Genomic DNA, 27,985 nt, shown 5'->3' with positions numbered 1-27,985 from the left:
GGGATGGATGAGATCCACCAAGAGTTCTTAAAGGCTCTGGATGTTGTGGGGCTGTCATGGCTGACACGCCTCTACAACATTGCGTGGACATCGGGGACGGTGCCTCTGTATTGGCAGACTGGGGTGGTGGTTCCCCTCTTTAAGAAGGGAGACCAGAGAATGTGTGCTCCAAAAACAGGGGAATCACACTCCTCAGCCTCCCTAGTAAGATCTATTCAGGGGTGTGGAGAGGAGAGTCCATCGGGAGGTTGACCCTCGGATTCAGAAGGAGCAGTGTGGCTTTCGTCCTGGCCGTGGAACAGTGGACCAGCTCTACACCCTCAGCAGGATCCTCGAGGGGGCATGGGAGTTCGCTCAACCAGGCCACATGTGTTTTGTGAACTTGGAGAAGGCGTTTGACCGTGTCCCTCGGGAAGTTCTGTAGAGGGTGCTTCGGGAGTACGGGGTACTGAGCCAACTGATAAGGGCGGTTCGGTCCCTGTATCACCGATGCCAGAGTTTGGGCCGCATTTCCGGCAGTAAGTCGGATTACCGTTTTTTTCCGTGTATAGTGCGCAAAATTTTACTAATTTATTGTCCTAAAATCTGGGGTGCGCATTATACATGGGTACAAAAAAAAAAAAAAAAAAAAAAAATTTTTTTTTTTAATTTTTTTTTTTTTTTTTTAAGTCCCAATGATCGTCACACACGCAGGGAGGCAATGGGTCCCATTTTTATAGTCTTTGGTATGGTCTTAACTAGGCTGGATGTAATTTTTTTTGTTGGCGTTGATTTCTCCGACTGCCCGTAAACGCACCACCGCGCTTCGTGCGCGCACGGGACAGCAAACGAGCAGGTGATCGAGCAAGCGTCTGATACGAGAGCATTGCGGTCGCATGGAGCGTGTTTGAAGTGAACAGCAGAGAAGAAAGGCAAAGTGTTGTGAAATAAAATGCACAGAACGGATGCGCAAGACACGTCAGCTATATAAAGAGCGAGAGTTGTTTTCTTCCTATTAGTTTCAATTCACAGTTTAATTAGCAGTTTCAATCAGCAAATAACAAAATGCGTATTACAGGTAATATTTTATTTCACAACACTTTGCCTTGTTCCTTTGGTCTCTGCTGTTCATCCTAAAACACAAAGGCGCTCTTTAAGCAATGCGACAGTGAGCGCCCGGCGCGCTGCGGTTGCGCGACCGCACCAAATTAAGCTCCCTGCGCAGTGCGCACTGAGGTCCACTTAAATTTTAGAAAGTACATCAGGACTTTAAAAATATCTTCTAAATTTCAGCGACGGCTCTGTCACACTAATCGACCAGCCCGGTGCAGTTGGGCGGTCGGCGGCGCGCTATGGTTGAGCGTTCTCTCGCACGCTTTCTCTCTCGCTCTCTCTCGCACACACGCAAACCGGATATCATACGGAGGCCGCCATTACAGATGCGCAGAACGGATGAGCAAGACACGTCAGCTATATAAAGAGCGAGAGTTCAGTTCTCTACCTAAATCCGTATTACAGGTAATATTTTATTTCACAACACTTTGCCTTGTTCCTTTCTTCTCTGCTGTTCACTTCAAACACGCTCCATGCGCACGGAGCGCGGTGGTGCGTTTATGGGCAGTCGGAGAAATCAACGCCAACAAAAAAAATTACATCCAGCCTAGTTAAGACCATACCAAAGACTATAAAAATGGGACCCATTGCCTCCCTGCGTGTGTGACGATCATTGGGACTTAAAAAAAAAAAAAAAAAAAAAATTAAAATCTTTTTTAAAAAAAATTCATAAAAATTGGGTGCGTATTATACATGGGTACAAGCTTTTTTCCAGCATCAGCATGCCATTTTTAGGGGTGCGTACTATACATGGGGGCGCACTATACACGGAAAAAAACGGTAAATGGAAAGAAATTACAAATAGCTTCTAAAAGTAAAATAGAGAATAAATCTGACAAGTAAGATGAGTAAAAAGGTGTTCTTAGTGCGTTCTATGTGATCATATATGTTGTGCGTCATCCTTTTGTGCTGGTGTGTGTGTGCGTGTGCGCGCAGAGGATCCTCATGAATGGGTGTGTGTATGAGTGCGAGTGAGATGTGTGTCCTATGGAAGAAATCAGTAATGGAGAATGTTCAGGGGGCTGTTGAAGCGATAATAGGGAAATTGAGAAGTGGACAATGATGTGTTTAAGTTGGTTGGAGAAACTGAGATGAGCAGTGTGTGGCAGTAGAGAAAATAAGACGTGTGTGGCAGGAAGTGACTAGAACGGTGGCTTGATAGGACGAGAATAAGAGACAGCAAATGTTGTGTAGAAGACGGTGAAAGATGTCGAATGTGATAATGATGAAGGGTGCAACAGCAAAGTTGGCCTGCCCTTTGAGAAGGTGAAACTGATAAGCGTGCCTGCGCTCGCGCGTTGTCACGGGGCGGGGCTGTCCGCGTGGGCCATTGCTATGCTCGTGTGGGCGGTGGGCCAGCATTATGGTTGTTGCAGGAAATGGCCAATCAACATTGATGCTGCGCCCCCCCCCCTCGCACGAGGAGTGCTGTGGCTGCGGGCGAAACAGGGAAAGTGTGAGTTTCTCAGAGAATGTTTGAATATTTGAAGCAGGGTGATGCTTAAGGAAGATGTGACAATATTTGCATGAAGGATAAAAGGCACTGAGAAGACAAAAGTATAACCAAAACGTCAAAATAGAGGATGACGTTTGCGCAGCGTTGTTTGTTTGTATTGTTTGTGAGCTGTGTCTCTGCTGTTTTTTCTGTGTGCTGTCACTGTTATGTGTTGAATTGGCTAATGTAGGTGCACAAAAGAATTTGCTAGACTGTAGTCTATCTGATTTGCACCGCAAAACAAAAGCAATTTTGTGAAAATAAGAAGAAAAGAAAGGCAAGCAATTTTTTTTGTGGACAGAAACTGGTCCACACTGCATTAATGCCTAGCCCTGATGAAACAAAATTTGAGGGATGGAAGGAACTTGCTTTCTGGAATTGGATGAAGCAAAATTATTAAATAACAACATTTCAAAGCTAAATTTAGAAGGAATAGTCGATTGGTTGTGTCAAGACTACACAAGTTTTTACATTTGAGAATAAGAGAGTGATTGAGTTAGTTAACAACAATTGACTATTATATTAATTTACTGGCGGTTATTTTGTTGGTTTTTATCTTTTATCTTGATTGGTTTGACACCTTGAGGGAGGAAAGATTAGGATGTGGAACACGGGTTGAGACAACCAGTTACACACGCAAAGCATGTATGCACTGGGACACTGAGAAGCATTTTGGAAGTTCTGTCAAATTAAATGAACATGAAATCATATGTAGTAATACAACACTTTACTACATATGGATTCTCTAAATCATACAATTGAGTAAAATAAAACATACATTTTGATTTTTATTCAAATTGCTAAGATTCTTGTGATAAACAATGAGAAAATGATTGATAAGAAACTAAAGAAACTACAACTAAGCTCGTTGTGGAAGCAGTCCAATTGCCACGAAAAATAGCTATATGCACATGTGCAGGGCACGCACGAGACTGATAAGGTGTCAAGAGGTAACAAGCTTGCAGATGAAACAGCATAGCTGTAGTGCAAAAGACACTTCAAATTTTATACATACAAGAAGAGGGGCAAGAGTGGAGAATGGTATCTATGAATGACCAGAAGACAGACCTGTCCTACCATAGAACCTATACAAATAGGCAGTAATATTGAGCCATGGTGCGTGTCGCATGGCTCAAGAGGAGGGATAATGGGGCAGTTCAGTCAGCTTTATACAACATATGAATTTGATTCATATTCAAAACATTTATAAAAAAAAAAATTAAAAAAATTGTACAGCTTGTTTAACATGTGCTAAACACAATCCACAGGGTTATAATGCCTGGTCATAATAGATGCATTCTCAAAATGGTTTGAATTGGCTTCAACAAAAACACTGAATGTCTTAACAGTGGCAAAAACGTTATGTTGCCTCCCTGCTTGGCACTCAGCATTAAGGGTTGGAATTGGGGGGTTAGATCACCAACTGATTCCCGAGCGCGGCATCGCTGCTGCTCACTGCTCCCCTCTCCCCCAGGGGATGGATTAAAATCACATGGGGATGGGTTAAATGCAGAGGACAAATTTCACCACACCCGGATGTGTGTGTGACGATCATTGGGACTTTAACTTTAACTTAACAGTGGCAAAAACGTTATGTAAAGAAATAATACAGAGATATGGGATTTCGGAAATTAATTCTCGTGACAGAACTGGTATAAAGTGTGAAAATGTGCATGGAAAAAATGGAAGATCATGTACAAAATGTTTAGACCTGGTCAAACTGTACATAAATATTGCGTTTAACCCCGTATGAAAAATTGTTTGGGCGACAATATAGATTACCATGTTTTAAAACCAAGTGGGAAACTAAGGATGATTCAAATTTGGCATTTACATTTTTAATTAATATTTTAAAGGCAAAAAGAACAAAGCACGTTCTCATTAAGAGCCTTGAAAACGAAACACTGGTGTTCTTCCAAGGGGGAAGGGCCACATTGAATATTGATAATTACATCGACTGCCATTAAAAAAACCGAAAGGTCAGTTGAGGTGGTCTTAGCAAATTACAAAAGGGTCATTTCTTTTGAGGTAACGTTCAATCGGAAAAAGTGACCCAAAGGAAGCCTTACCTCTTAGAGAAATGCCGGGAACAAGAAAATGGAACAATGCCGTTATTGCATGTAAGGTGGCTATATTTGTTGCCACTTTGTTAACTTCAGCAATATGGTATTTGTGGGAACTAAGTCATAATGAGTAGGGGAGAGATGAGTGAACAACTTATATTGATCACTCCAAAAAAAATTATGCTGCATTGTAGCAATTTAAAAGATCAATTTGACCTTTGCAGGATGATCTGCTGTGTCAGATCTGGACTGCCATGAAAGTATGATGTTTATATCTGTACTTTGTCAACAACTGCTGTAGATGTTAAAGAATGGGATAAATATATCTAAAATGAATGTGGATAATTTGTTTCAGGTAACTATAAGAGTAACTGAAAAACAAAACAATTGATTGCTAATGGCAAAACAAGCTGTAAAGACAAACAAAAATTGAATATGTCATATGTATGGGTTTGCGACCATTGCTTTATGTTGTACCGTCACCATTGATCAAAGATCGTGTGAAATCTATCACGTCTACTGGATTGTGAAATCTGTGACAGAGCATTCTATATAACATCCATTGAAAAAAGAAAAAGGAAGCCATTGCTTTCAGAGAATGTAGTCAAGCTAAATTGTATAGGTATCAACATCCCAAGATCTGGGAAAAAACTGGAAAAAACAAAATATCTTTGAATTTGAGAGCCGACGATGATCTGACCGAAATTGATGCAATTGGTGTTCCCAGAGGAGTACCGGATAAGTGTAAGCTGGTGAATCAGATAGCAGCTGGTTTTGAATCCACCCTGTGTTGGTGGTGTACTCTTAACAAAAATGTCGACAGGATCAACTACATCCACTATAACGTGCAGAGGCTTGGAAATTGGACCGAGGCAGGTTTCAAGGCGGTCCACTCCCAACTGGCCGCTACTTCTCTCATGGCTTTCCAGAACCGAATGGCCCTTGACATGCTACTCTCAAAAGAGGGCGGTGTCTGCGCCATGTTTGGTGAGCAATGCTGCACGTTTATTCCAAATAATACTGCCGCTGATGGAAGCCTGTCCCAGGCCCTTGAGGGCCTGAGGACCTTGAATGGGAAAATGAAGGAACACAGTGGAGTGAACACGGAGGTTTGGAACGACTGGCTAAACGTATTCGGAAAGTACTGTACCCTGGTTTCCTCAGTCCTAGTCTCCCTTGCTGTTTTTTCTGCTGTTTTGACCTTGTGTGGATGTTGTTGTATTCTCTAACAGGTTAATAACAACATCTCTCCAGCAGCTGAGACTTTTCCGTTGCTCCAAGGGGACGACTTTGCGACTGACGAGGGTTGTCGCTCTGGCGATGGCTCCATCTTTGAAGCTCCTGTGGTAAACCTGTCCAATTTGTTTCCCGACTCTGACATTGATTATTAAGGCTCAATCTCCTCCCGGGTGTAAATTTGTTCTTATGAATTGTGATCCTACGGCTGAAAATCTTTTTGAAGTGGCCGCTTTTAGGTGATGAGTTGGTCTCTGAGAACTTATGATAAACAGGGGGGTGTTGTTAGAAAAATGTATATATATGTTATCATGCGTTCTCTAATCGATGCTTTACCGCAATAGTACTGCAATATATGCTTGCTGTTTGGCCTTGCTGTTTTTATGACGTACCACAGAAGAGAGGTTACAGCTTGCTCAGACAAGACGCAGCTGACGACTCAGCAAAAAGAAGACATCTACCGAGACAGTTTCTTTCTAACAAAGACCACTTTGTTAGACAACATGCCTCATTGCTGTCTTGCACCCCAGATGAACCTACAAGTGACCATCATTGTCAGGGTTTTCCTAACTATCTTGATCGTGGGATTAGGTTGGAATGTATATAACCAGTAATAAATAACCTGGCTTGTCCCATCCTACACAATGTCGTAAAACTTCCCTTGCTATGTTTTAACTAGAGGTCAAAGGTTTTCTCTTCTGTATCCAGTCCACTCAAACTCATCTTCCCAGATGTTCTTATCAGTATGTAAACACCTAGTGATTTTTCCTTACAAGGCAAAGCCCACATGCTTTCCCCCTCCCTTCCTTAGGGGCTTGTCTCACAAATTGTGGGTAGGGCAAATCCAAATAAAAAGAGCGGGAGTGTATACAGATATTTAGTGTAGTGAGATTGTTGTAAGCTATCTGTACTGCACTCCTCGCGAGAAAAGACTCAATATTCTGTCTCGCTTGTGGTTTGTTTGCTGTTGCTCTTCTCTTAATATTATTCAGTCAGCGAATTAAACCTGACAGTCAGATTATTAGAACATTTTTTAGATTATTAGAGCTCCTGTCCATACAAGAAGTATGACAATGCTGTTTGTTTGCCCAATGACAAATGAGCAGAGATCAAATTGTGTGCACACTAAAGTTAAAATTTGCAAATCAAGTGGTAAATAAATGCAACTTGCTTCTAGAAGATAAATAAAAAATTAGAATGTGCTGTCCTCGTGTGCGTGGGAAGGACCAGCTCAGGATCGAATGCAGGAAATTGCCAGCCTGTGACGAATCATTGATGCTGGGACCTACCTGTCGCACGCAAGAGCTGTGCATGTGTGTGCGTATATGTTAAAATTATGAAAATTGGCTAAACTTTTAGTGTAAAGAAATTTGCTAGACTGTGGTCTATCCAATTTGCACCGCAGAACAGAAACAATTCTGAAAGATGAAAATGAGAGGAAAAGAGAGAAATCTGTTTGCGAGCAGGAACTGATCCACACGAGTGCATGTTAAGTGTCGAGCCCTCATGAGAAATTCGAGAAAAAAAAAAACGACAGAACATGCTTTCAGGAATTGGAAGAAGCAAAATTGTGAATTTAAGACATTGCAATGCTACATTTAATAGAAATAATTGATTGGTTGTGTCATAAGATTATATAAACTATATGTGAGCTAAATCTGAGAGTTTGAGTTCTTTAAATTTAAAAACAAAGAAAAAATTCTGATTACCATGTTTTCCGCCCTATAAGGCGCACCTAAAAACCTAAATTTTTATCAAAAGTCGACAGTGCGCCTTATAGTCCGGTGCGCCTTATATATGGATCAATTGATGAATTTGTTGATCCATACTGGTTGTACACAGTGCTCTGCCAAAATGTTTTAGTACGTTTTAGTACGACTAGTAAATTACAAGGTCGCATCGCTTCCCAACATTACGGTAACTGTAGTCAGGGGGCGTCACCGAATAGCTGATGTACCCGCGAGGCTATTTCATTTCAAAATAGGCTGCTCCGTTAATGTTTCGAGTAAATCTACGGATCAATATGGAAGGGAAACATAGGTAAGTAGTAGGGGTGTAACGATTCATCGATACACATCGATTAATCGATATAATGCTCTACGATTTATTGGCATCGATGCTAAACGTAAACATCGATTTATATCGCCGTGTTTGACCTCGGACATTAGACGCAACTTTATTTTGAAATCCAGTTCATTGTTGCTTGCTTCCTCTTTCCGGGAGCAGTGCGCGCGGCGTTGTGTTGTGAGCAGAGCAGGCACGTGAAAGGGGAGTCGACAACTAGTACGCGGCTCCTGGGCTGGTGCTATGGCTAGTGTCCAAAAAGACGAGGAAATTTGCTCCCCTTTAGGCTTCAAGTCATTCGTTTGGAAGCACTTTGAATTCCAAGGAAAAGATGCCTCAACGGACAAGACACGTGCAGTTTGTAAATCCTGCCATGCGGTGATCAAATATTCAGGGAGCACAAATCTTGCCGCACATTTAAAGAAAAAACACGACATCAAAGTTCAGTGTTAAAATACGCACTTTGTATACTACAATACTCTTGTAATTTCCTAAATAGAGTTTGCAGTACCTTGTTGATTTTGCGTATGAATTGTTATAAATCAGGATATTGTTCTATATTTTTTATAAAAAAAAAAAAAAAAATTGATCATAGAGCACTATATCGCGATATATCGTGAATGAATCGCAGCAGGCTTTAAGATATCGGCAAATATCGTATCGTAGTTCTTTGTATCGATATGATATCGTATCGTGACAAAACCCGCGATTTACACCCCTAGTGGTTATCACTTCTTTTATGTTTTTGAGTGAGAAACGTTTTATTTAAAAAAAACAAAAAAAGACAGCCACAAACACGTTCATCCTCCTAAAAGAATGTGTCAGGCTTTGGTGTGTGGAGGAGAAAATTCATGTCAAGTTTTATTGCAGTTATGTGATGGCTCAGCAGTCCATTGGTAGCCAAGAGGAAAACATTTACTTTGAATTCCAAAAATTGGCCACCCAAAAATAGCTCAACGCCTTCCTTTTACGTCTTTACATCTCATTTTCTTCTGACTTGAGCACCCACCACTCCAGCTCCTTCCTTCTTCCCCTCTCCATGAGGGCCTCCCCGGCTCTAAATCTTATTGGCTCTTCCCCGGTCACATGGTCCGGGGAGTGGGCGCCCCCCCTCGCTCCAGCTCTCTGGGTGTTCAAATGGAATAACTCTACAGCTGCAGTAAGCAGCAAGAGCAGCCGGGCGACGGATACCGAGAGGCTGGGCGGTGGCGGCGAGCCAAAAATGGACATGGCTAACCTATTCAAACACTTGTTGATTTTACGTATGAATTGTTATAAATCAGGATATTGTTCTATATTTTTTATAAAAAAAAAAAAAATCGATCGTAGAGCACTATATCGTGATATATCGTGAATGAATCGCAGCAGGCTTTAAGATATCGGCAAATATCGTATCGTAGTTCTTTGTATCGATATGATATCGTATCGTGACAAAACACGCGATTTACACCCCTAGTAAGTAGTACCAATGCGTTAGATCGAACTTTAGTCAGTTCCGATCATTTTATAGGAGATCGTTTGAGAAACGCGATTGTTTACACTTTGCTGAGGCTCATGGGAGATTGCGAGCTGAGGCTCATGGCATTTTGCGGATGGCTAATGCTATAACGATAGCTGCTATACGCACCAAGCTATTTCATGTCAAAATAGGCTGCTCTGTTAATGTTTTGAGTAAACCTACGGATCGATATGGAAGGGAAACATAGGTAAGCAATACCAATGCGTTAGATTGAACTTTAGTCAGTTCCGATCATTTTATAGGAGATCGTTTGAGAAACGCGATTGTTTACACTTTGCTGAGGCTCATGGGATATTGCGAGCTGAGGCTCATGGGATTTTGCGGGTGGCTAATGCTATAACGATAGCTGCTATACGCAGCAAGCTATTTCATGTCAAAATAGGCTGCTCTGTTAATGTTTCGAGTAAATCTACGGATCGATATGGAAGGAAAACATAGGTAAGTAGTACCAATGCGTTAGATCGAACTTTAGTCAGTTCCGATCATTTTATAGGAGATCGTTTGAGAAACGCGATTGTTTACACTTTGCTGAGGCTCATGGGAGATTGCGAGTTGAGGCTCATGGGTTTTTGCGGATGGCTAATGCTATAACGATAGCTGCTATACGCAGCAAGCTATTTCATGTCAAAATAGGCTGCTCTGTTAATGTTTCGAGTAAATCTACGGATTGATATGGAAGGGAAACATGGGTAAGTAGTACCAATGCGTTAGATCGAACTTTAGTCAGTTCCGATTATTTTATAGGAGATCGTTTGAGAAACGCGATTGTTTACACTTTGCTGAGGCTCATGGGATATTGCGAGCTGAGGCTCATGGGATTTTGCAGATGGCTAATGCTATAACGATAGCTGCTATACGCAGCAAGCTATTTCATGTCAAAATAGGCTGAGAAACGCGATTGTTTACAGAGGGCTCGTTGGTTATTGGCTAGTGGGTGCATACCGCAACCCTAGTCAACCTCAGTTTGTTGCAGTATAGCTTCTATTTTATGCGCCTTATAGTCCGGTGCGCCTTATATTTGGACAAAGTTTAAAATGGGCCGTTCATTGAAGTTGCGCCTTATAACCCGGTGCACCTAATAGGGCGCAGAATACGGTAATTTGCCAGTAGGTTTTTTTGTGTTGTTTTTTTTGGATTGGTGGAGTGTTCTATCAGGAACCTTGAGTTGAAAATGGTATATGAATGTTGTGTGGACTGTGGAGAGCTTGGATGAATTGGGACCAATGTGATAGAAAGACTCTTTTTGGAGACTGTGTGTGAGATGCAAATGAGCATGGATGATTGATTGCCTGAATAAAAGGAAAATACAGGTTGAATGGTTGAAGTTGTTGGAGACTACTATGGAAAATTAGTAGAGCGACTTAGTAAGATAAATGCTAAGGGGAAAAAAAAGGTTGCTTTTGGATTGATAATTAACTAGAGAATAAAACTGGAGAACCAGTAACACGTGCAGAAGATGTGTGAACTGGGAAATTGAGAAGCGTTTTGGGAAGAAAGTCAAATTAAATGATGATAGAATCATACGTAGTAAAGAACACTGTCAGGGTTTTCCAAACTATCTTGATCGTATGATTATGTTGGAATGTACTTATCTCCCTGTGCGTTATGTACTTAGTAGGGGTGTAAATCGCGGGTTTTGTCACGATACGATATAATATCGATATAAAGAACTACGATACGATATTTGCCGATATCTTAAAGCCTGCTGCGATTCATTCACGATATATCGCGATATAGTGCTCTACGATCGATTTTTAATAAAAAATATAGAACAATATCCTGATTTATAACAATTCATACGCAAAATCAACAAGGTACTGCAAACTCTTTATTTAGGAAATTACAAGAGTATTGTAGTATACAAATTCCTTACTTTAACACTGAACTTTGATGTCGTGTTTTTTCTTTAAATGTGCGGCGAGATTTGTGCTCCCTGAATATTTGATCACCGCATGGCAGGATTTACAAACTGCACGTGTCTTGTCCGTTGAGCCATCTTTTCTTTGGAATCCAAAGTGCTTCCAAACGAATGACTTGAAGCCTAAAGGGGAGCAAATTTCCTCGTCTTTTTGGACACTAGCCATAGCAGCAGCCCAGGAGCCGCGTACTAGTTGTCCCCTCCCCTTTCACGTGCGTGATCTGCTCACAACACAACAACGCCGGGCGCACTGCTCCCGAAAAGAGGAAGCAAGCAACAATGAACTGGATTTCAAAATAAAGTCGCGTCTAATGTCCGAGGTCAAACACGGCGATATAAATCGATGTTTACCTTTAGCATCGATGCCAATAAATCGCAGAGCATTATATCGATTAATCGATGTGTATCGATGTATCGTTACACCCCTAGTACTTAGTGTACGTTGTCACAGTTCATCAGCCAGCCAAACTCATGTATAGAACACATGAGCCAGGATTCAGAGCGTCTTGCTCCCTTTATTTCTGTTCAGTGTTAAACACAACGAGTGAAACTGCAAGTAAAACAACAAACCGTTTCTTCTATGAATATTCTTATCTTATGGGCTTACCAGCTCAGTGGGCTAGTGGTAGAGTGTCCGCCCTGAGGCTGGAAGGTTGTGGGTTCAAACCCCGGCCGGGTCATACCAAAGACTATAAAAATGGGACCCATTGCCTCCCTGCTTGGCACTCAGCATTAAGGGTTGGAATTGGGGGGTTAGATCACCAAATGATTCCCAAAGCATGTATGCACTGGGACACTGAGAAGCATTTTGGAAGTTCTGTCAAATTAAATGAACATGAAATCATATGTAGTAATACAACACTTTACTACATATGGATTCTCTAAATCATACAATTGAGTAAAATAAAACATACATTTTGATTTTTATTCAAATTGCTAAGATTCTTGTGATAAACAATGAGAAAATGATTGAAAAGAAACTAAAGAAACTACAACTAAGCTCGTTGTGGAAGCAGTCCAATTGCCACGAAAAATAGCTATATGCACATGTGCAGGGCACGCACGAGACTGATAAGGTGTCAAGAGGTAACAAGCTTGCAGATGAAACAGCATAGCTGTAGTGCAAAAGACACTTCAAATTTTATACATACAAGAAGAGGGGCAAGAGTGGAGAATGGTATCTATGAATGACCAGAAGACAGACCTGTCCTACCATAGAACCTATACAAATAGGCAGCAATATTGAGCCATGGTGCGTGTCGCATGGCTCAAGAGGAGGGATAATGGGGCAGTTCAGTCAGCTTTATACAACATATGAATTTGATTCATATTCAAAACATTTATAAAAAATAAAATAAAAAAAATTGTACAGCTTGTTTAACATGTGCTAAACACAATCCACAGGGTTATAATGCCTGGTCATAATAGATGCATTCTCAAAATGGTTTGAATTGGCTTCAACAAAAACACTGAATGTCTTAACAGTGGCAAAAACGTTATGTTGCCTCCCTGCTTGGCACTCAGCATTAAGGGTTGGAATTGGGGGGTTAGATCACCAACTGATTCCCGAGCGCGGCATCGCTGCTGCTCACTGCTCCCCTCTCCCCCAGGGGATGGATCAAAATCACATGGGGGTGGGTTAAATGCAGAGGACAAATTTCACCACACCCAGATGTGTGTGTGACGATCATTGGGACTTTAACTTTAACTTTTAACTTTATAAACAATAATTAAGTTATCCAATAAACAATGATAACTTACAGCCGTTGATTCCATGAGGATAAGGAGAGGAGAAAAATTCGTTTAGATGACACAAGTAATGCTAACGTCTCCACTCATCAGTTGTCAAGTCGCTTCAACAAAAACATGCGCAGCTTCCGGTGCATTTCAAAATACATTTAAATAAACCTAGCTAGATTAGTTTTATGCTTATGTTGGAATGCAACCAGTAATAAATAACCTAGCTTGTCCCATCCTACACAACGTCGTAAAACACCCCCTGCTATACTTTGACTAGAGGTCAAGGGCTTTCTCTTCTCTATCCAGTCCACTGTCACCCCCACCCTGTTTCTCTTAATAAAAATGCTCTTGCAGGAGGCCAGAGTCAGACCTCATTCGATCATCGCTGTACGCACAGCGACGAATAGACTCTCCACCTGCAGGTGTCTAAAAGGACTTAATTGTCTCCCGTGTGGTTCTTGCAAAATAAGTTAGAGTGAGCACCACTCTAACATTTTGGTGCCGAAACCCGGGACCTCTCATACCCGCCATCTGGCTGACGGAGGACGACACGCTGTACACCGTCAACGGGCCAGCGTCCATTTAGCTGGACTTGGTAAAGAAAGACCTGGGAAGGAAATTCTTCGCTGGGCCAGCATCTTAGGTCTGCCTTCGTCTGACAGAGGTGGATTGACGGGATCCAGCAGTGCAACGAACCAGGGGACAAGTAAGTTAAAGCCCTAAAGTTTTGTGATTGGGTTGTTGTGAAACGCGTAAAAGTAAAAGTGCACAGGGAAAAGTACAAGTAAATAGGCAGGACAGAAGATTTTAAGTCTTGTGGAAGAAGGGGGTGTTGTAGAGTCCCTCTCCGGATGAAGTGGCTCTTCTGGAGCAGTGGTTCTCAAACAGTTTTATATATTTTTGTAAAATCTCCCGTACCCTCAAGAATACCTCTGTGTACCCTCATTTGACGACCACTGTTCTAAAAGAGTACTACTTCGCGTTGGCAGGGCTGGGTAACTGGACGGTTGTCTTTAGTTCCCAGGGAAGGAGGGGGTGTTGTAGAGTCCCCCATCCGGATGAAGCAGCTCTTTTTTAAAGAGGACTTCGCGTAGGCAGGGATAATAAACTTGTACGTTTGAGAGTGTGACTGGTAGGATAAATCGACTAGATACCAGTTCTAGCATTGATCAACGGCAATAACACAGGGTAGTAATTTGTTGAAAGGTCAATTTAAACCTGCATTGAGGATCCTCAAAGAAAGAGTATAAATTTTTGAAAAAGATTGTATAAACCTAAAATACCTAGCTAAGATGGGAAATAAAAATGGTAAATCTCTAGCTCTTGACGGAGATGAGAAGTACATGGCGAGTATATTTTTTAATTGTATGCAATACATGCCGAAGTGGAAGAAAAAGTATGGAGTAGAAGGGAAGTTGAAAGTTGAAGTGTGGAAGACAGTGGTTGATCTTTTGGAGGAGAGTGTGGATAGGAAGTCAAAGGGACTGAAAAAGAAAAGAAAAGAGAGAGAATTGAATTGTGCTAGAATGTGGTTGAAAGCTTCACAAGAGAGAAGAGAACAAATCCAAAAGACAAAAGATAGAAAGATGAAAAGCGATGAGGCTGCGACTACCGTTTTTTTCCATGTATAGTACGCACCCCTAACAATGGCATGCTGATGCTGGAAAAAAGCTTGTACCCATGTATAATACGCACCCAATTTTTATGAATTTTTTTTAATTTTTTTTTAATTTTTTTTTTTTTTTTTTTTTTAAGTCCCAAAGATCGTCACACACGCAGGGAGGCAATGGGTCCCATTTTTAAAGTCTTTGGTATGGTCTTAACTAGGCTGGATGTCATTTTTTTTGTTGGCGTTGATTTCTCCGACTGCCCCTAAACGCACCACCGCGCTCCGTGCGCACACGGCGGCTCTGTATGGGAGAGACGTTGAAGAGGAATAAAAACACCCTTGGAAACCAAAACTTGCCCCTCGTCGTGACTCGGAGCCGCAACAAATGTTTCGGATTTGTGTAGGGTACATTGTGGCAGACGGCAAACTAGCAGGTGATCGAGCGAGCGTCTGATACAAGAGCATTGCGGTCGTATGGAGCGTGTTTGAAATGAACAGCAGAGACGAAAGGAACAAGGCAAAGTGTTGTGAAATAAAATATTACCTGTAATACGCATTTTGTTATTTGCTGATTGAAACTGCTAATTAAACTGTGAATTGAAACTAATAGGTGGAGAACTGAACTCTCGCTCTTTATATAGCTGACGTGTCTTGCGCAACCGTTCTGCGCATCTGTAATGGCGGCCTCCGTATGACGTCCGGTCCGCGATGGAGATTAAAAAACAAACAATATTTGACAATAACACACCATCGAGGATTGCACCATCGCATCAAACGATGTGTCGTCAATTATGAATTTTACTAAGTGTGTTGGGCAGGATGGCTGAATGCGATGCGCGATTGACAACAAACAAGAAGAAAGGTGAGTTTTATTTCGGGGGAGATTTGTCATGTCTCGTCCCCAGTTTTGCTATGTGTCTAGGTTGCCATAGTTTCTGTTCGTGTCACCCCGCTCTTCCTGTGTCACCTCAATCGATGTAACGTGTTTTGTATTTAAGTCCTGTCTGCCCCTCGCTCACCGTTGGATCATTGCATGTGTTACTGTCATTCTGTTCCTGTCTTTGGTAATGTCACCCTGTCTTTTTGTTCCACGACTTTGTCGGTCAGTCCTGTTGTTGGTTTTGTTGTACCATGACTTTATTTAAAAAAAAAAAAAAAAAAAAAAAAAAAAATTAAAAAAAAAAAAATTTTTTTTTTTCTTCTTTGTACCCATGTATAATACGCACCCCAGATTTTAGGACAATAAATTAGTAAAATATTGCGCACTATACACGGAAAAAAACGGTATGTTTGTCAGGCCGGAAGACAATGAGGTCAAAGTGCGCAGGCGCACTGTCCCGGACGCAGCTCAAAAGCAGAGGAGCAAGAGAGGCTTTCCGCCCGTACCCAAAACTTGTATCCAAGTTTAACAGACCTGCACCCTCCCCCATATAACAGCAAAAAAGGTCAGGGTCACATTACTAGAAGTCCTACCCAAATATTATCCACCAGCACTGAACGAACAATGCAAACCAAAAAAACGCGCAGTCTGCTTCTAAGTTAATGAGTGAGCACCACTCTAACAAACACATTCAACAAAAGAAAGTTTGTCAAGGTGTGAGGCATGGGTGTTGCCAAGCCTCAGAAGGAGGGAGTGAGTAGGACAGATAGTGAAAGACAGTAAAAATACAACACTTTACGACATATGGAATCTCTAATACATTTGGCGTCATACCATTAAGTTAAAATTTTCTCAAGCTTTTCAAACTTTTGCTGTAAACAATTGGAAGATTATTGAAAAATGACTAAAGAAGCTATGAGGAAGTGGTGTATGTGTTTGGAAGGGCACGCGCTTATGCGCTTCCCTGGCTAATCAACATTTGCTACAGGACTTAAAAAAAGTCAAAGTCAAAGTCAGCTTTATTGTCAATCCCTTTATATGTCAAGACACACAAAGAAACCAAAATTCCGTTTCCTCTATCCCACGGTGACGAGACACAGTACACGATAGACATACAAGTAGACGACACAAAATAAAAACAAGAAGGCACAAACAATAAATGATATCCATCCATTTTCTGAACCGCTTAGTCCCCACGGGGGTCGCGGGAGTGCTGGAGCCTATCCCAGCCATCATCGGGCAGTAGGCGGGGGACACCCTGAACCGGTCGCCAGCCGATCGCAGGGCACACGGAGACAAACAACCATTCGCACTCACACCTAGGGACAATTTAGAGTCTTCAATCGGCCTACCAAACATGTTTTTGGAATGTGGGAGGAAACCGGAGTGCCCGGAGAAAACCCACGCGGGCCCGGGGAGAACATGCAAGCTCCACACAGGGATGGCCGGAGGTGGAATCGAGCCCGCACCCTCCTGACTGTGAGGCGGACGTGCTACCCAGCGCGCCACCGAGCCGCCCAATAAATAATAAATAATAAATAAATAAAATGAATGATGAATAAATATTAACCCAATAAATAAGAGGAGCAAAACTGAGCCAGTGCGCTTACAGCAGACAGTAAGCATAGCGCAAAGTACAGGACGCTACGCAGAAAGGGGGGGCGAGTTCAGGATCCTAACAGCCTGGAGTATGAAGCTGTTGGAGAGTCTGGTGGTGCAGGAGCGCAGGCTCCTGTACCTCTTCCCAGAGGGCAGAAGGTCAAACAAAGAGTGAGCGGGGTGACTCACATCACTCACAATTGTGGTCGCCTTACGGGTGAGATGGGAGGTGTAAATGTCCTTCGAGGAGGGGAGCGAAGCACCAATAATCTTACCAGCCGTGTTCACTATGCGCTGCAGGGCCTTCAAGTTGTAGTCAGTGCAGCCGCCACCCCAAACACCAATACAGCTGGAGAGGACGCTCTCAATGGTGCCGCGGTAAAATGTAGTCATGACGGCCGGGGGAGCGCTCGCTCGCCTGAGTTTCCGCAGGAAGTACAGGCGGCGCTGGGCTTTCTTCGCCAGTGATGCGGTGTTGGTGGACCAGGAGAGATCCTCACTGATGTGCACCCCCAGGAACCTGGCGCTGCTCACTCTCTCCACCACAGCACCGTCTATGGTCAGCGGCCGGTGTTGGGTGTGACCCTTCCGGAAGTCAACAACAATCTTCTTGGTCTTGTCGACGTTCAGCAGGAGGTTGTTGTCCTTACACCACGTGGTCAGAAGGTCAACCTCCAGCCTGTATTGAGTCTCGTCTCCCTTGGTGATGAGACCCACCAGAGTCGTGTCGTCAGCAAACTTCACTATGCGGTTGTCGCTGTAGGTTGCAGTGCAGTCATGCGTCAGGAGGGTGAAGAGCAGTGGACTGAGCACGCAGCCTTGGGGGGCCCCCGTGCTCAGCGTGATGCTGGCGGAGATTTTGTCGCCAACACGTACCACCTGTGGCCTCTGACAGAGGAAGTCCAGTAGCCAGTTGCAGAGGTAGTGTTGTGTATTTTTATTCTGGTATCATACAATGTTTATCTCACTAGTAAGCCTAAGTGTGACCGGGTCATGTTCGGGTCAGGTTCGTGTGGGATTGTTTGGGGCTTGGTCCAGGAAGGTAGACTCATTGGCGCCAGACACATCTGGTTTCCATTAACAACTGCTAAGATACACACCGGGTAGAGATAGGGAGGCGACTGTGGGGTCATAGGTCAGCCAACAGCCCCATCTGCGCGCTCCCGCGTGGAGGGAAGCGCAAGAGTATAAATTTTAAGGCGAGGGTAGACAAAGGAACTCGACATCTTGGCTAGGGCGCGAGACACTTCTCTCTGACATCGGTTGAATAAAATCTTTCCCCAATCAGCCATGTGTGACTGAACTTTTCCTTCCCCAAGCCAGCCACTTTTTCCCCATTTTGTTTGGAAGACCAGCTGACTATCGAAGAGAATTCACCACAGTAGGTACTGAGGCCCAGCTTGTCAAGTTTGCTGATGAGGCGTTGTGGCACAATGGTGTTGAAGGCAGAACTGAAGTCCACAAACAGCAATCTCACATACGAGTCCCTTCTCTCCAGGTGGGTGAGGGCCAAGTGGAGGGCAGAGCAGATGGCATCCTCAGAGGACCGTTTGAGGAAAGAACGTAGCTCTTTCAAACTTTTGGGACTTGGCCATGTTTTTAAAGCGTTAACTTTCTCAGGGTCTGTTTCAACACCATGTTGGGAAACGATGTGGCCCAAGTACTTCATGGATGTTTGGAAAAACATGCATTTTTCAAGGGAAAGTTTTAGGCCATATTCTTTGAGACGATTGAGTACATGGAGAAGTCGGGTTTCATGTTGTTCGAGTGTTTCTGAAAACACTATGAGGTCATCTAGAAAGACAAGGACTTCTTTCAGATTGATGTCACCCATGCATTTCTCCATCAGCCTTTGGAATGTGCTGGGCGCATTTGTAACACCCTGAGGCATCCTGTTAAATTAAAAAAATCCCATCGGGCATGTAAAGGCTGTCTTGTGCTTGTCTGTCTCATCGACTTCGATTTGGTAGTATCCGCTCTGGAGATCAAGGACCGAAAACCATTTCGATCCTGTGAGTGCAGAAAAGGTTTCTTCCAAATTAGGAAGTGCATAGGCGTCTTTGATCGTGTTTAAATTCAGCTTCCGGTAATCGACACAAAGTCTTATATCCCCGTTTTTCTTCCTTACCACAACTATTGGCGAGGAAAATGGTGATTCAGACTCGCGGATTATTCCTGTTTCCATCAGCTCTTGCAAGTGCTGACGCATTGCATCGATGTCTTGTGGTCGTATTAGTTGGGGTCTGTGCTTGAAAGGGGTTTCGTCACTTAGTTTGATTTGGTGCTTGACTTTGTTCGTGCAACCGAAATCTGTGTCATGTCGTGCAAATACTTCTGGCATAGCACTCAGCTTCTGTATGATTCGCTCCTTCCATTCAGCAGAAATTGGAGAATCAGAGAAATTTAAATTTAGCTCTGTGGACTTCAAGTTGGATTTCTGCTTGGTTTGCATCACTTCTTGCACAGCATGAATTTCTGCAATGACACTTTTTGCAGGAATACTTATGTCATGTTCACCTTAATTCCTTAGGACAACTGCAAGCTTTTGTGAGCGGTTTTCCGGAAGGGTAAGTAAACAATTGGTGACTACGACACCACCAGGCAAGGAGGATGAGGAAGGTGACTCGACCACTATCCACTTCCCTGGCGTTGCAGTGTTTACATGGACTACTCCCTCCAAAACTCGACCAGCAGGAAGTAATTCAGGTTCTTTTCCCGACAGTGTGACAAGACCAAGACTGCCGTCATCTTTCATTTTGTGTCTCTGTTGTAACACGCTCAAGACCACTCTGTAACCATGTGGGAGGACACGGAGATCTGTATCAGTCAAGGGAAGGTTTTCAAAAAGAGGGTCAAGCGTGTTAGTGCCAATCAGGAGAGAAGACTGGACACTAGAGCGTGTGTCTGGAACAATTAATGCAAGAGAGGACACAGTGAGTTCAGTTCCAAAACAGTCTTTTGGAAAAGTGATATCAACACCAATGTAGCCTGAATAGGGAACATTTTCACCATTTGCAGCTTCAACTTCCAACAGATCTTGTATTGGATGGATTGTCAGGTGTGAGAGATAGCTTTTGTAGAAAGACTGGGACACGGTGGTCACTTGCGATCCGGTATCAAGAAGACAATGGCAAGCGTGTCCATTGATTTGTACTTGAGCAGTGTATTTAGCTCCAATCAGACCTTTAGGAATTTTCACAGTGGTGAAGCGGTTGTGGAAGAATTGTCTTTTGGCTTTTTGTGAATGTTCAGTGGGACTAGTTTCCGTTTCAGCACCCATTTGTCCCGCCATGAGTGCTACTTTTAGTTTAAAGGTGGGGTCTGGTTGTTTTGCTTATCCCACAGTGACTGTTTCTCTCTCAACTGTTTCTTTTTTTTTGCAACTAAGGATGGGTTTGGCTCACTGGTACATGTCGAGATGATGTGACCATCTTCACCGCACTGGAAGCAGTACCAAGGCTTTGATCTTTTACTTGCAGCTTGAGGTGGCAAGAGAGCTTGTTCGGGTACTTTGTGTTCAGGGTTTGTCTTGGTATTAGCTGATGGTTGATTAAGTCTTTTCTTGCTTCTTTGTGGCTGTAGCTTAGTGATGTGGCTCTGGAGTTCAGCGATTTGTGCTCTCATTTCTTTGAAGATGTCATTTTGTGGAATTTCCGTTGGTTGTCCCTTTTTAAGTTTCAGTTGTGTCAGTTGAGTTTGTAGTTCAGCTATCTGGTTTTGCATTTCAGCAAGATCAGTTTGCATTGGAGGATCTGAGATGTTCGCGCTAGCAGCAATAGACTGTGCTGTTACTTTTGGTCTGGTTGCAGCAAAATGTTGTTTCATCCTACTTTCCTTTGCAATATGGTTGTCTTCTTCTACTCTCAACTGTAGAAGTAGATTAGTGAATGTAGGTGGTTTGTCTTTCAATTTTCCAAGCTGAAGATCTGTTAACAGGGCATTATTGCAACAGCCGCGGCAGAATTGACGCAGAAGGTGTCGGTCAGCTTCACCGGCTACTACTCCACCTCTGTTCAAGGATTTGGATAGCGCTGTTTGCAAACGATGGAGATAGTGTGAAGGCTTTTCACTTGGGTCTTGAAATGTGTTGAGAAATATGGCAAAGAGCTCATCGCCGTCTTCCACTGTGCCAAAAGCTGAGTTCAGCAGTTCAAGATAGGCAGATGGTAAGGCATTAGGCCCAAGAGGTTTCACCAAATTTGCAGCAGGTGATACAAGACTGTCTAAGATCTTCCGTGAACGATGCAAATCAGATAAATCAGGATCTTGCAGTATGAGCTCAACACTGTGACGCCATGTATCAAAATCAACCTCGTGACTGGGATAAGGTATTTTACCTGAAAACTGTCTGAGGCGGAAAGAAGAATTTATCGGTGAGACAGGAGCTTCACTTCGCACTGTGTGTTCCACAACAACCTTTTGAACCTCTGGAGGAGTTAAAAAGCGTGCTGGTATGTGAGATGGTTGGTCACTTTGTGGTTGGTTAACTGTTACAGGAGAACTGAAGCTTATATTCGGATTAATTGGTTTCATAGTTTCATCTTGACATTGGTCAGTGACTTTTGGTGGTCTTTCAACAGTGGTTGTTGGCTCATTTTGGTTCTCTGAGACGGAATTCATATCTTCGGGTGTTTTTGGGTTGCTTACAATCGACTGAGCACATTTGGAAAGGTGTTCATGCAAAACATCTTCGAAAGATTTGCCGCTTATTCTGGCAATTTTCTGCAGTTCACTGAAAGAGCTGTGGGTGGCGCTGTTCATAACAGTTGATAAATACTCAGTTGACAGAGCTCTGATGTGGTAAGAGACTTCATTGGAGCATTCAAGTGTATGGGGCAGTAAAGGTTCAAGTGCGGTCAAGGCAGCGCCGCTCTCATATTCCACAATGGCATTTCTGTGGTAGGAAGACTGGGGTTCATCTATTTAAATTGTTCTAGCAATCTGTCCGTACCTAATCAGGAAGTCAGTTAATTCTTCATCAACATCAGTGTCAGTGAGCCCACTAAATATAACTGAGTTTGGGGTTTTAATATTTTCTTTATCAATGACCTCCATTTTTTTTCCGGCTTGGTCTATTTTAAGGTCTGGGTCAGGTAATATTATTTGAATTAACCACCACTCCTGGCTCGCCACTTCTGTAACACCTATATTGTTTTGGACAGTGCTTACAGTAATTTAGATCATGGACCAATTCTAAGTTCGGCTATATTTGTAGTGGTGATAGAATAAGCAAAATAAATGACCACAGACCAAGGTTTGAATTGAACTGCCGGCTTATTTTAGAAGAGAAAAATAAAGGAAAATAGTTGACATACAATTTACAACAATAGACATACAAGTCTAGTTAGTTGAAGAAAATAAGTTTCCTTTCAGTAAACTTTTCAGTTCAAAGAACTTCAATTTAAAACCCGGGTTGTTTTATTAATTCTAAGGTTCAATCGGTTTAGTTCCCTCACTTTGTGTTGTTTGAATAATATTCAATACGGGTAAGTAATTCGAAAACAATAGTAAATCTAATTTGAGTTCAGTAAAGCCACTTTTAAATTCCCTCAATTTCACTGGTTTTGTTCACACCAATCAATATTTCAATAACACCATTTCAGCATCATCGTATATATAGTTCACAAAAAAATTAAAGTGACAAAATGTACAAAACTCAAAACAATTCAGCAAAAGACTGAACGACTTTCGTTACCCAAATGTCTCTATATCCCTTCAGTTTGTTTCTCCTGCTTTGTTCCTGAAGAGTCAATCAATCCTTTCCGAAATCCACCTCGGTGTAGCAGTGGGGGAAAAAATTATGGATAGATCCTACCAGGTTCGATAAACCTCGTCCAGCAAGTGCTCTCCGCTCCTGCGTGAGAAAAAATTCAAAGGCCTCTTTGGTGGCTCGCCATCTTGCGACTCGCACAAGAAATCAGCTTCGTTATTAGTTCAGAGGTTTCTGAACCAACTCTCGTGAATCAAGTTTTGTTCCGCACTTAGTGCATCAGCAAGGTGAAAAAAGTTTGGAAACAGAAAAATAAGTCCATCAAATAGAAAAAACGTTATATAATCTTGTGTCACGTTCCCTCTCTCTCTTTAGTTTAACGGACTTACTCCCGTATCACCTTCGTCATCATCTCTCCAAAACAAAAAGACGGCGGGAAAGAGAAAAAAAAAGTAGAGTTTGCATTTTTGGTCACATGGGTCTTTTCCTACGTCATCATGTCTCCTTCAAAATAAAAGTGAATGTTCACACTTTTGTCATTTTATCAAATACAAAACATTAATAAAATAATAAATTTGTATTGTTTTAATATTTTACATGCTTTTAATCTGTGTTGGTCTGTTTAGAAGATATTTACAATGTACTTTCTTTTGACTGTTTTTATTACAGGCTCTTATTTTACAAGGCTATGTTAACCTGGGTTACACGCGCCCACAGGAAAAAAAATCGAACATCACCCACGCCGTTCGCTGATCGCTAAAACAACATCCGGGTCCGGGAGGCAAACGGTGAATGGATAACATCGCGCACATAGAATAGCGCAAGCACATTCGCGCAAGACCGAAAGAAAAAAACGGCATGAAAATGAAGAAACGAAAAAGCTCGATTTCTTTCAACCGGGGCGCAGGGAGTCCTAACCGGGGCGCCGCCCCGGCTCGCCCCGGCTTGGCTACGCCTCTGTCTCACGGCGCACCAGTGTGCCGCGGCACAGTGGTTGGGAAACACTGCCTTAATTGCCCTGAACATTTTCCGGAAAAAGCCGTCTGAGCCTTTTCACATGTTCTGTCGAACTAAATCAAATGTTTACAGCACTTCTAGAAGCCTGGTGAGCATAGGCATTTTGACGTTTCGTTTCGTTTATTTATTTCAAACATGTGAAAAAAGAATAAGATTATTGTACACAATAAAAGACATGACAAAATACATGCATATACACATACAGACATACCTACATTCATACATATAGCATATAACCGCAAAAGAACCATAAGTCACATTCACATGTCTGAAAAGGAGTAGGAAGAAGTATAATTGATTTAATCCCACCCCCTATTTAATAATCCCTAATTACCCAGCCATAAATCATTTTGCCTCAGTTATCCCAACAAAGTACTCAATTACTAAAATATCTCCCACCTGCTGCTCGCTAGACACTAAACATGTACCGACACACTATTAATACGTACGTATATTTTACACACAGACACTTAACATACATACATACCTCAAATACAACACAAAATACCTGAATGGTAGAAATAAACAAAAAACAAAAAATAAAAACAGCCTGAACAAAACATGACAAACATACAAACAAAACCAACAAAGAAACGTAAATCAATAATTACGAAGCACCCCTTGGTACTCATACACCCTAATTTCTGTACCTTGTAAAAATAATTTCTTCTTTATATATTTTTTTAAACTGACATTCCCTGAGCGTTTCCCCCAAAGTATTCCATAACTTAACTCCACATATTGAAATACAGATACAATACGTTTTACTTGACCAGGACGCGTGACAATAGCCTTCATCCGAAAGTATTAATTTAAATGAATGAAAACTTTTGAAAATTGAAATCTGCTCAGGGGCGCTTATTTTAGTTGAAAGTCGTTGTTGATTTTTGTTGCCTGGGGAAACGCTTTGCATTGCGGGTGTGACGGAGCGGAATGTACCCGCCGGCTTGCGGCAACGAGAACGTAAACAAAGGCTTTTGAGCTCGCTGCGTCGCCGTGCAAGACACATTTGCAAGGCCAACAATAACAACAATAAAGATCACAAATCCGAAGCGCAACATGTTTTTATTGTTTTCAAAACTGGTCATTTAGTGTGCACATCTGTTTTCAGAAACAAACGGATGGACGTTTGCATTTCCTAAATTTTGTTTTTATTTTTGACAATCCGTGCCCATTGACAAGATGTCTTTCAGGGACTTGCGAAGTAAGTAGTCATATACACCACACTGATGATGTTAATGAAAACCAATTTTTTTTTCAATAGATTTTACGGAGATGATGCGAGCTTTGGGCTTCCCTCGCTTGATATCTGTGGAAAACTTCCGAACGCCCAACTTTACACTCGTTGCGGAAATCCTAATATGGCTTACTAAATGGTATGTTTACAAACAATAGGAGAAAAAAAGTATACGATGCAAATTACGGGATTCATCTTATTCTAACCAAGATGTATGTTAACTCATGGAACGACGGTATCTCCTTTAACCTCTCAAATGTAGTTATGAACCCCAAATGGAAATTGCGACCGACATGAACACTGAGTCAGACCGGATATCGCTCATCAAGACTGTGGCTCAATTCATGGTAACTCCTTGAATTATGAAAGAACCAGAAAATGTCGGGGGTTTTGTGTTTTTGTTTTGCTCATCAACGAATATGCATCTCTTCATATGACAGGCAACTAAAGCTCACATCAAAATGAACACCAAGCGCCTTTACCAGGCTGATGGTTACGCAGTCAAGGAGATGTTGAAGATCACTTCGGTATTGTACAATGCCATGAAGACCAAGCAGATGGCCCAGGAGGACAGAGTGGAGGAGGAAAACACCAAATTCAAGTTTGAACTGGGCACTCGAGTGAGAACTTTATTGAAGCTTCAGATAACGGCATTGAATCTTAGTTCGTCAAATTTATCATTTCATTTCTGTATTTCCCCCCAGATTTCAGATCTGAAAGTAGCTCGGCAGCTGGCGTCGGAGGCCACGTCCAAAGGAGCGTCTCTGTATGATTTATTAGGAAAGGAGGTGGACTTGAGGGTGAGATAAAAATATTTGCTGACACGGACGGGTTCAGGAATTGATAGAGTTCTCGGGGGATTTTTTTTTTTTTAGAACTTGAGAACGGCTGCCATTGCAAGACCTCTGGAGATCAGCAAGATAGAAACGGCCTTGAGACAAGCCAACAAGGAGGTCTTGGTGTGTATCCAGGGCGTTGGGTTTTCATATCATCAACTATCCTTGCTTAAAATCTTTGTCATTTATGAAGGAAAATGTGGAGAAGACCAAAGTGATGATGAAGAATGTTGTTTCTGACGTCACCAGTCTGGATGCCAAGAAAGAAAAGAAACACTGGCAGTTGGAGATGAATCAGAGAAGACTCCAGACACTACAAAGTGTCCGGTGAGTTTTGACAATGAACGATTAATGACTTCATTCCCGTTAATGACTTGGCAAGAGGAGAAATGATGGCTATGTTGCTTTGGATCTCTCAGGCCATTATTCATGGATGAATACGAGAAGATCGAGGAGAAGTTGGAGGAGCAGTACAAGTTGCAAGTGGAAAACCTTCTAAACGTTTATTACCTTGAATGGCAGCAGGAAAAACAGATCAGACAAGAGAAGATGTTTGAGGTACGTGAATCTAGACAGGATTCTGTTTCACAAATGATGGCAGTATTAAATACTGAAAGAAAAACGGCCTGTCAAATGAGAAGGCTCTACTTGGAAAATGTGAATGTGTTCTAGCGTGTTTCTTCGTATACCCGCAGGAAGAAAGTAATCGAAACAGGATGATGCAACCACTGAAGGAGAATTATGGGGATTCGATGAGTTCAAGTGAGGCAAACAACTGATAAAACTCAGATTGACTTTGTGGTACTAACTCGTATTATCCAATTTCTATTTATTACAGTTAATGAAGAGGACACTCTTGAGGACAAAGGCCTAGATGGAGACACTGATGAGTGTCAAATTTCTAATCCAAGACTTCCTCTAAATGACATTGTGGCAGGTAAAGAAGAAAAAAATATGCTCCCGATGCCAGTGATTAGTTTCCAAAGCAAGCTAAAAATAGATTTTCAGTTTGCTAAAAACAAAGATCCTCAAAATGCATAACCCATCACACAGATTATCACCGCGTCTACATAGATTGAGTATATTTATGGTTGTACTAGGTTCATCTTGTTTTTTCTTTTTCAATTACTTCTCTGGTTCTTCTATATCAAACAAATTTGTTTTAGGTTCATTTACCTGACATGTTTCGGCGGAATCTTCCGCCTTCAGTGACACTCTGATGAAGGCGGAAGATTCCGCCGAAACATGTCAGGTAAATGAACCTAAAACAAATTTGTTTGATATAGAAGAACCAGAGAAGTAATTGAGTATATTTATGGTTTGTTTGATTTAGGAGCAGCCCTTGGGACCATGCTAGGTGATGACAGTGATGAGGTAAAACTATTAAAACATTAAAAATGCCCTCCCCATGTACTGCAGTTTGCTCCAACATTTACTTCATTTTGACTGGAGTTGAGTTTGACAAGATGTGTGGAATTATACCTTTCAGTCAGAGGAGAGCGAGAGAGATGAAGACGAAGAAGATGACGGCCTGGGATTGGATGGCTTTTTGGGGGGTCAAGAAGCGAGGACGTCTTGCATTTCCAGGGGAGGCACCAAACGCCATCTGCTGCATAAGAGTGATGATGACTTTTGAATTCAGAATCTAATTGTGGGTACGCTTAAAATAACTCAAAACATTATTTGATGGAAAATATTTTAAACTTAGTTGTCTCCACGTTTTAGACGTTTTAATATAACACATAAGAAAATAGCGTGAAGAATCTGCACTGTACTTATACTCAATGACGCTCACGCCCAAGAGAATGTCCTCCCCTGCACTTCCAGTTTCGGTTTTTCTATTTTCTCAAATCATTTCGAATTTATGTTAATTGATGTATTGACACATGACAACCACCAAACAATGTGAATAAATTTGTTACTCCATATTGAAATCGTCACAAGTTTTTTTTTTTTTTAACCAAATGTCA

At 42.0% G+C, this 27,985-nt stretch overlaps 2 protein-coding genes across 2 annotated transcripts; one reads left to right on the top strand and one right to left on the bottom strand.

Moving 5' to 3' along the window:
* Nucleotides 1-18,006: 18,006 nt before the first annotated feature.
* Nucleotides 18,007-27,608, bottom strand: LOC133143498 (zinc finger CCHC domain-containing protein 12-like). The gene is made up of 2 exons (XM_061265424.1): nucleotides 27,498-27,608; nucleotides 18,007-23,069 (listed from the first exon to the last, which is right to left on the bottom strand). The coding sequence occupies exon 2, from the start codon at nucleotides 21,974-21,976 to the stop codon at nucleotides 20,519-20,521; it is 1,458 nt and encodes a 485-aa protein (XP_061121408.1). The 5' UTR covers nucleotides 21,977-23,069; nucleotides 27,498-27,608; the 3' UTR covers nucleotides 18,007-20,518.
* Nucleotides 25,203-27,943, top strand: LOC133143501 (clusterin-associated protein 1 homolog). The gene is made up of 11 exons (XM_061265432.1): nucleotides 25,203-25,318; nucleotides 25,442-25,526; nucleotides 25,620-25,799; nucleotides 25,884-25,979; nucleotides 26,055-26,138; nucleotides 26,209-26,342; nucleotides 26,435-26,573; nucleotides 26,711-26,777; nucleotides 26,854-26,952; nucleotides 27,349-27,389; nucleotides 27,505-27,943. Exons 1-11 carry the CDS (start codon nucleotides 25,218-25,220, stop codon nucleotides 27,649-27,651), a joined length of 1,173 nt encoding a protein of 390 aa, XP_061121416.1. The 5' UTR covers nucleotides 25,203-25,217; the 3' UTR covers nucleotides 27,652-27,943.
* The last annotated feature ends 42 nt before the right edge of the window (nucleotides 27,944-27,985 follow it).

Source organism: Syngnathus typhle, linkage group LG19 (genome assembly GCF_033458585.1).
Source record: "Syngnathus typhle isolate RoL2023-S1 ecotype Sweden linkage group LG19, RoL_Styp_1.0, whole genome shotgun sequence".
In the NCBI taxonomy this organism is placed as follows: domain Eukaryota; kingdom Metazoa; phylum Chordata; class Actinopteri; order Syngnathiformes; family Syngnathidae; genus Syngnathus; species Syngnathus typhle.
This window is presented reverse-complemented; position numbering and strand designations above follow the sequence as displayed.

Excerpts from the sequence above, each read along its gene's own strand:
- LOC133143498 (XM_061265424.1), bottom strand. The coding sequence starts at position 21,976 with ATGAACAGCGCCACCCACAGCTCTTTCAGTGAACTGCAGAAAATTGCC.
- LOC133143501 (XM_061265432.1), top strand. The coding sequence starts at position 25,218 with ATGATGCGAGCTTTGGGCTTCCCTCGCTTGATATCTGTGGAAAACTTC. Across the intron at positions 25,319-25,441 it reads CTAATATGGCTTACTAAATG|TTATGAACCCCAAATGGAAA; the intron begins GTATGTTTACAA and ends TCTCAAATGTAG. Across the intron at positions 26,574-26,710 it reads GACAAGAGAAGATGTTTGAG|GAAGAAAGTAATCGAAACAG; the intron begins GTACGTGAATCT and ends GTATACCCGCAG.